The 9,225-nt window shown below is 34.7% G+C and overlaps 1 protein-coding gene across 1 annotated transcript; it reads right to left on the bottom strand.

The window, feature by feature from the left end:
- Nucleotides 1-924: 924 nt before the first annotated feature.
- LOC307169846 (uncharacterized protein) lies at nucleotides 925-8,478 on the bottom strand. The gene is made up of 6 exons (XM_079890688.1): nucleotides 8,309-8,478; nucleotides 6,700-7,024; nucleotides 5,935-6,267; nucleotides 5,427-5,534; nucleotides 3,578-3,603; nucleotides 925-2,805 (listed from the first exon to the last, which is right to left on the bottom strand). The coding sequence occupies exons 1-6, from the start codon at nucleotides 8,369-8,371 to the stop codon at nucleotides 2,713-2,715; spliced, it is 948 nt and encodes a 315-aa protein (XP_079746814.1). The 5' UTR covers nucleotides 8,372-8,478; the 3' UTR covers nucleotides 925-2,712.
- Nucleotides 8,479-9,225: the final 747 nt, after the last annotated feature.

Raw genomic sequence — 9,225 nt, 5'->3', positions numbered from 1 at the left:
CAAGTCAAGTTGTGTCAACAAATCATTTTTTACAGTGTATGGCAATAATTTTTTTCAGGAAAATCACGATTTTATCACGATTCTTTTTTCATGTTGGTTTTACTGTTTTGCAAGTGACTGAGCATTACAGCCAAACTAATTTCCCTATTTTAAAAACAAAGCCTTATAGGTAACAAAATATAAAATAAAAAAGAATGGCAGACATTTAGGCCAAAGTGGCGAAGATAAAAATCTTTGTCATTATTTTCTTTGTTATTAAAAATTAAGAACAGAGATACATATTACACATACACAACTTAATATACAAATGAAATAAACTGCTTTATTTTTTCAGCTATAGGTGTATTTAACAGTATGAGAAAGTAATTAAGGACAAGCGGCAGCATGTTTATTATTAGGGCTACTGTCTCTTTAAGAACTGCACGCGACGCGTCTAATATACACGCATATGACAAGCAGATTTGAATTCATTTTCTCTGTTTGCTTTCACTTTAGACATAACCAACTTTGTTTATGTAAACAATGTCTGTATTTGACAGTATTAGGGTGGGTCTTCAACTACGGGCACTTTTGGCCTTGTGAACTTGAGGTAAAAAAAAGTGTTCAAATCAAAATTGTCACAGTCTAACAGTTAAATATAACTAGTCTAGTTTAATGATCCATAAGAGAACGCATGCTTACATTATAAGACAAATTGGTGTTTTTTGACATATTTTCCGATCCGCACTGAACAAATGTCATTTCCATCACATGCAAATATTTGATTATTATTTAAAATTATGATGATATATGCTACATAATTTCTTATCAGTGTAAAACCACTTCCACACATAGTTTTACCAATTTATACCTATATTGCAATTACCATAGATTTGTGGATTAAGTAAATTAATTGTCATGAGGCCCAAAAGCTTACATCCACCACAACCTGAAATATAATATTGCATTGGTTAGATACATTTCAGAAAAATAACTACTTGTGTTATTACATTAAGTGGAACATTATCCCATAAACTATGCAGAATTTTTTAATGAGTGATTAGAATTTTGTACATATTTTTTAAAAAGTTATGAGGTGGTGGAAATGACTGGGTGTTGTGGAAATGTCAATGAATGGACATCCATGTAGAGAAACAGAAAACATTTATTTGAAACCCATTTAACAAATCATTAGTCATTAGTCTGTTTGGTTCCATAACCAGATGAACAGTTACAGTCTTACTGTAAACAACTTTAACCACAAATAGTGAGACCTTTATCCAGCTGACCTCCGCAGCATCTTAAAAATAGATGAAAAGGCATTTAAACAAATATATATTTGAATAAATACATTAGCGCTGTACATTTCAATAAATAAAATATTCATAAGTAGCCACTCAATTTAAGAATTCCACCTTGTAAGCATAAATGTCATTTCCACCTCACCTTTGTCATTTCCACCCAAGAAGGTAATGTGGTGGAAATGACGATGGTGGAAATGATAATCCTACAGTATTTTGTAAAAAAATCCAAGCTAGTATATTACATATTAGCAATGAATTGGTAGTTAGCATTGCATGCATGCAAAATACATCTATTTGTGTTAAAAAAAAAATTTATTTACAAATAAAAAAAACGTTATCACACAGAAAATACAGTTTATTTGGGCTAAATGCAAAAGCACGTTTTCCTAGTCTGATGCAGCTGAGGTTGTGAGGTTTTCATGACAGGTTTGGCCTATAACAATACTTAAGCCATGACTTTGAAATTACTTATCTGAAAACAATTACCAAAAATAACACACAAAAAAATTCACTTTTGCACATTTAACGAAGAAAAAAAATCTATACATTATACTACAAAATGCATATTGCTGTACATGTATATGCTTAATACCAGTAAAAGGCTTGAAAATGCAACGGTCAGTAACAGTTATGGAACATAATATAACACACAAAAACACATATTTGTCATTTTGTTGCTGCTTTTCTCCAGTGTTCAGTGCAGTTTTTACAGGTTCAGTTCCTGAGATTCAGAGTTTGATCAAGGACTCAATAGTGATATTTCATGGATTATCCCTTAATGGATTTGAACCTTTAAACGTTAAACAAACATATACAAAATACTTCATCAACTTTAACATAAAGTACAGACAAAGAGTCTGGAGATGCCGTGGGGAACGTTATGCTGCTTGCAACATCATCCAGCATGACCGGTTTGGCGGTGGGTCAGTAATGGTCTGGGAAGACCTCCACGTGTTTGCCAATGGTTCCCTTACTGGTGCTAGGTACTGGGATGAAATCCTCAAAGCCATTGTCACACCGTATGCTGGTGCAATGGGTTCCTCCTGGTGCATGATAATACCCAGTGTCATGTGGCTGGAGTGTGTAGGCAGTTTTTAGATGACGAAGGCACTGATGCCATTGACTGGCCCTCACGTTCCCAGTACCTCAATCCAATTGACCGTTCACAAAGACCCGGACCCTTTAGTTACTGTTGCTATGTCCAACAAGCCACACCGCTCTCACGCCACACCATGTTCTCACTCAGTTAAAATTGGTGTCAAGGTTAAATTTCACTATCATTGTTACCATTTACTGAAATCGTGGTATCATGACACTATTTCTGTGAGCGATGTCAGTTTTCCTTCTCTTCAAGTTGTCTTTAAATGAAAAAATATATAAATAATAATAAAATATAAAACATATATATATAAAAAAATTAAAAATAATGTTATGTCTCAGTCTGATTAGGTGACGAGTCACTGATAGTCTTCATCAGTGGAGTGCCATTTTGAACAGGGGACGGGTCTTCAACACCATTTGCCTGTATTTAAAAACAAAACAAAAAAACAACGATTCACAGAAGGTAAAAGAAATAAACAGGATTGATGTTTGATTTACACAAAGACTTGGAATTACAAAATATCAAATATTTTAAATGTAGGATGTTTCTCTTCACATTTCTTAAAATAATCCATCTTTCCAAAACAACCTGCAAATCTAAATGCTTGAAATATTGTACTGGCAAGTATTAATGAGATAGTATTGATATTCCTACATGCTCTTCTAAAGTTGTACTTTTTTTTTTACATATTATTTGTCATTTAGGTTATTTTAGAATAAACAGAAATTATAACTTTAGAAGAGCAAGTAAGGATATCAATACTAGCTCATTAACCTGTGAAGTTCTGTTGTAAGAAACCTGATCCTGATCCTAGACCAGTGTCATATCACCCAGGCGAAAAAGACGTACTATTAAATGTATTAAAAATGTACTTGAGAGTGTTTTTAATACAATACAAATATACTATAATGCATTAATACATTTTACAGTACGTCTTTTTCACCTGCAGCCTATGGTAAATAAATATAATTATGAAAATAATACATAAATGATCCTAATTATATAAAATGTATTTACTATAAGTTAATAGAGTATGAGAGCGCTGTCTAGATAAGTCATTTATTTTTTAAATGATTACATATTTCTATGCAATGCTTTCTGAATCAAACCACGTCAAACACAAACATTAAATCAACTCTTAGATCTGAATCTGTTTTGTAGTCAGACACAGTCAGTGCTCATAGTATCTTACCTGATCATTGTGCTTCGTCCTGATACCTTTATGAAGAATAAAAACAAACTCAATTAAACACACAAATCTTTGGTTAGAGAAAAAACATATTTCCATCTTATTTATGGCATATTGCAGGATAGAACCCCCAGTGAATCAATGTATAGAAAAATAATGTAGGAACTAGATTTTCTTTAAATATATTCTTATAAATACGCTATTTAGGGTTTCCGGAGTCGTATTTGTGAGAGAATTTTACTTCCGCATCTGAAAAATGCCCAGCCCGGAAGTGACGAAACGGGAGGGAGTCCGGTCAATTTAAACAATAGGAAAACAATGGATCGCAATTATAGTTCGGATGCGGAGGATAAATGTTTGCTGTAAACGTTTACTCGTATGACGGACCTCAGCCATATAAGGTAATTATTAACCTGCTATGTAGCCAAGAGAGCAGGAACAGGATTAGACAAAACAACGGTCAGAGGAGACAAATTGAGTTGTGCTGTGAGGACAACAGGACAGGTGTCTTAGTGAGAGACCAGTGTTAGGCAGGGTGGCCATACGTCTGGATTTTGGCCGGACAGTCCGGATTTTAAACCCCCTGTCCGGCGCAGCCTCAAGTCGGACACTCATTTGTCCTCCTTTTTGGAGTTGCGCTGAATCGGCCAAAACAAACCTGCTCTAAAATCTTTATAAGGACGCAGCAGCATAGCGTCTAATGCCGTAATATCTCTGGTCAAACAAATAAATATCTTATATATCATTGGTTAAAAACGTAAACAAGCCTCCACGACGTGGAGTCCACGTGCTGGCTATGTCATATCATAACATTAACATGACGAAGCGTCAGACCTCATTTAATCTGGAATGGACAAAAGAGCAGGAATTTGTCCATGATGACCCTAGAGGAGCTGCTGTCGCCTGAGCTGCTGCAGAGGGGGAACTTCTTTGTTAAGAATTGAAATGTGGATCGATTGATTTTTCGCATTCATTATTTGTTAATTTATGTATTTATTTTATTTCCAGAAGTCCAGAAATGTTATGTTTTCTGGCACTGTGCACTTTTCAAGACAGGTTCATCTCAGTGGTCAGTTTTTGAAACAGAAATCACAATGTCTTGAATAAACACAAATACTGTGAACAAACACTTCTTTGCCTCTTCTGTTACACATAGGGCAACATCAAGATATATCGTAGATCAAATAGTCTGGCAATTAATAGAGTAGGCTATTTCAGAATCACTGTATCATGATACCATCTATATGATGGACAAAATTGTATTGTATTGTATTGTGTACACCAGAGTCCTATGCAATTATTCTTTCCTCACTAAATGCCGCAAAGTGTCCTCCTTGTTGGTGTTATGGAAATGGCCACCCTAGTGTTATAGGTTATAGATATATCCACGTTAGCTGACGATATGTAACACTATTCTCAGATCACAATATTCACCTACACAAAATGCACCCAGGCACGGAAGTCCCTTTTCATGTTCGGAAACCTGTGGACTCGATGGCCAACCTCCACAAACACAATCATTTGAGGATTTCAACTTTTGATCAATTGAAATAGAATAACTACCAAAAACGCACTGAATCTCGACCACTCTGAATACCAACCTACTATGCACTGAGCAAACGCAGAGCCGGCAAGCGACTCCCTCATGTGACGTAATACAACACGATGTTGAAATAAATAAAAAAAAATTTTTTTAAACCAACAAGGAAACGTCACTTTTTCTACCAAATGTGTGCCCTCATGTCTTGTAATTTTTTTTAAATCCTGCATTAACTTTTGATATGGTATTTTCATAAACAGTTAAATATTTATTTTGCAATATTGCCCTTTAAATCATCTTTGTTACACTCACCTTTTCTTCTTGCTAGGCAGTAAATTAAACCAGCAGCTGCAGCAACGATCAGCAAAACAACAGCAGCAACAGCAGCACATATTCCTGCTATAACAGCTGGACACAAACCTGAATCAGAAACAATAAAGAGACAGTCATTATTAACTTTACCAATATTTTTGACTTATATTTAAAAACTTTTTTTTTTACTTTGGTCATGTTTTATGATACTAAATTAACTGATAAATGGCGGCATCTGGTGGTTTTTGAAGAACCGTAGCTAAAATACTGTGAGATCAACTGGAAACATCAACACAGAACACTGACTATTTTATACATTTTTCATGTTAATAACATTGGACTTGCAGCACTTGTTTGTTGTGACAACTGTCATTTGATGTGCATGTGAAGAAGACTTTGTCAAACAGACCTCGATGAAAACATTTAGTGCGTCGATTGAAAACTTTCAAACTGTTTTCTAAAACTGCTCAAGCAGCATCAGTGCACTGAATGACTAAATGATACTCACCACCAGCGACAGTAACACTGAAGCTCCTAATGATGCTGTATGTGATGCTGCTGACTTTTAGTTTATAATCTCCAGAGTCTTTGCTTCTGGTGTCTGTGATGATCAGAGATCCAGTCTGATGATCCAGCTTCAGTCTGTCACTGAATCCCTTTTTACACCGAACATCTTCACAGATCTTACTCTGATCTCCAGTGATTTCAGCGATGACAATGTCATTATAATACCACGTCAATGAATCATTTGTGTTTTTTGTTACACCAGGATCTAAAGTAACAGATTCTCCCCTCTTCACGGACTTGCTTTTTATTTCATCTTGTTCAGCAGCAGAAACACCTGTAACAAAAAAAAAAAAAAAAAAAAAAAAAAAAAGCTGCTGGGGATCTTTTTACTGAAACAATAAACTACACAACCTGAAATATCTGTGGATATAATGACAATTGCTTATGCTCTATCTTGACATTCAGTCTGGAAAGAAACATTTGTCTAAAATGAGCGCTTATAAACATATTTTTCAGTTTTATTATTATTTTATTTTTTTTTTTTTTTACTTTCTGGTGAAAAAAAAAACACTATGAAATAATAGATGCATTTAAACAAGTGATAATAGAAGGTGATATGATATATGACAAGAAACTATGCTGTATGTGTATAATAATATACAGGTAAAAAGAGTAAAACTCTGAATGTCACTTCAAAAATATCACTGAAACAGATTATTGATGTGATTTAATTGTACAAGACTTGATTTTAAACATAATGACTCACCCTGTACAGAAACACTGAAGATTGTTTGACTAGTGACGCTGTCCCTGATAATGACGTTCTCTAGATGATATTCTCCAGAGTCTGTGGGGTTGATGTTTGTGATGGTCAGAGATCCAGTCTGATGATCCAGCTTCAGTCTGTTTCTGAATCTCTCTTTACACTGATCATGTGTACAGACATCCCTGAGATCTCCATTGATTTGAGCAATGTGAGTGGTCTTCTTAAAATACCATATAATTCTGTCTTGTTTGTTTGTTTTAACACCAGTGTGTAGAGTGACTGAATCTCCCTCCATCGCTGACACTGAGACTTCACTGACATCCACCTGAAGAAGAAACAATTAACATAAGCCAAACAAAAAATGACAAATAGTGCTGTGAAAATGTTCTTCAACAGATCATAAAGATATGGCTTAATTTGACGCATAATATAACATGCAAACAAACAGCAGAAGAACATTGTTGATTTACACATTCACTCATCAGACAAAAATACATGAATATTATAGATAGTATACAACTTAATGAACTTCATACAACACATTTTTTTGTGGATTACCCACAATAATACTTCAGGAAATTGTGCCATTTTCCAAAACATTATGATACAATGGAACGTTTTTTTATCATTATTATTTTTACTGTGTCAGTCTCACACTTAAATAACATGTTTTCATTTACACTCTAATCCAAAGTGACTCACACTACATGTAGGCCTACATCTGAACAGCCTATGCACTGGTATCATACAACATTTACTCACGGTATGAAGCCATGTTACTTTTATATGTTTTTATACCAAGTCGCTGCACCTTTAAGCATTTACAAGGACATTATTTATTTTGGCCATAATATTCTCTAGTAGCGAGAAGATAGGGTCATTTTACTGACTCGGATCTTTGAATCTCGTTCAGCAAAATCAACGAATCTTTTTTCCAAGTCATTTCGTTAATTTCAGCAGAATATAAACAAATCTAGTTTAGGCTACATTCACGCCTTTGAAGCTGGGCTGGGCTGGGAATTGACCGTTCGCAAAGACCAGCCACCTTTAGTTACTGTTGCTATGTCCGGCAAGCCACGCCACACCATGTTCATCGCGGAGCAAAGAGGACACTGACAACGTGCTGACGGACAGGACAGAACAGGTTACTTTTGATATAAAACAAAGTCTCACCTTTCAAATTAGGTCATTTTCTAAAGAAATTTAAACAATAAATAGCGTTTTGTGGCTCTTTAATGTGTCTGACAGATCGTGAACCGATCATCTCTTCCTTCTAGTTAATTTATAGCATCAAATAAACATGAATGGACATAAGAAGGAATGTTGTTTTAACCGCGGAAAGACAATAAAATAGTAAACACCGTATTTCAAAAATGGCGGATTCGGTGGATGGCGGATTATGATTGGTCAGATCGCCTGTCAAGCAAACTCCATAGGGTCCGTAGTCCTCCTTGATATTTATCGTTCACCAGAAAAAGACAAACATGGAGCAAAATACAATAAATAAATAAATATCAGTCAAATATCAATCAGCTAATAGAGCTGATAGGAAACTTTGTCGTTAGTTGTGGACCGTAAAATAAAAAGTAACAATGTATAGCCTACTTACCTTCCACACAACAACAGCAACGAACAAGAACACAACAACGACAAAAACAGAGCAATTCTTCATTTTTAATGAACGTAGATTCAGTAAAGTAAAAGTGAACTGTTGTTCCTCTTCATTAATCAACACGCCGTTATTTTACTTTCACTATAACACACTTCCTATATCCGGTAGCCTACGTGAAGCAGTGTAGGCGCTACTTTCGGTCCTAATCCTTTCGACAGTGCCTGGCTGCTCTAATTATAAACAACGACATCCTTGCCTCAGTTTTCACGGTTTCCTGACACGAAAATAATAAAGGAAAGCATGGGTGAGACTGATGCGGCAGGATGAAGGTCCTTCAGACTTCTAAAATAATACGCTGAGTACGTTCGTGAGTTGTGCATTTCCAAACTGAGGGTGTTTGTTTACATCTCATACATTCATCCTGCTGAAATATTCACATATATAATTAGTTTTTTTTTTGTATAATTGTATTATTATTAAACTTTTAATTAAATTCAACAATGTTACTGAATCTGAATAAATAAATAAAAACAAGCTGATAAAATAACCACACTTTTTTGTTTAAAGTAACACAAACATTTGACAGAAAATAGGCCTTTATTAAAATAATAATAAATATCAATATTTTCATATCTATATATCAACATATTCATGTGATGGTCTGAGGACAACATCATGTAACAGAATAAGTCAGTGATTTATTTCAATTTAATTTGATTTTAATTTCAAGAAATTACAGTGGCTGTAACATTTCTATCATAAAGAAGGGGCCAAATATTGAGTTGTTGAGTTTAAGTTTTATTTGCCATTTCAGTACAGCAAGTACAAGTACATTTTTGTAGCAAAGCTCGTTGAGTCACCATAAAAGAAGAACTAACACTACACACAAGAAATAGACTTTGAGAAGGGATCCC

The sequence above is a fragment of the Squalius cephalus genome (assembly GCF_949319135.1).
Source record: "Squalius cephalus genome assembly, chromosome: 13".
Classification (NCBI taxonomy): Eukaryota; Metazoa; Chordata; class Actinopteri; order Cypriniformes; family Leuciscidae; genus Squalius; species Squalius cephalus.
Note: the sequence above shows the minus strand (reverse complement) of the source record. Positions and strands in the feature narration are given on the sequence as shown.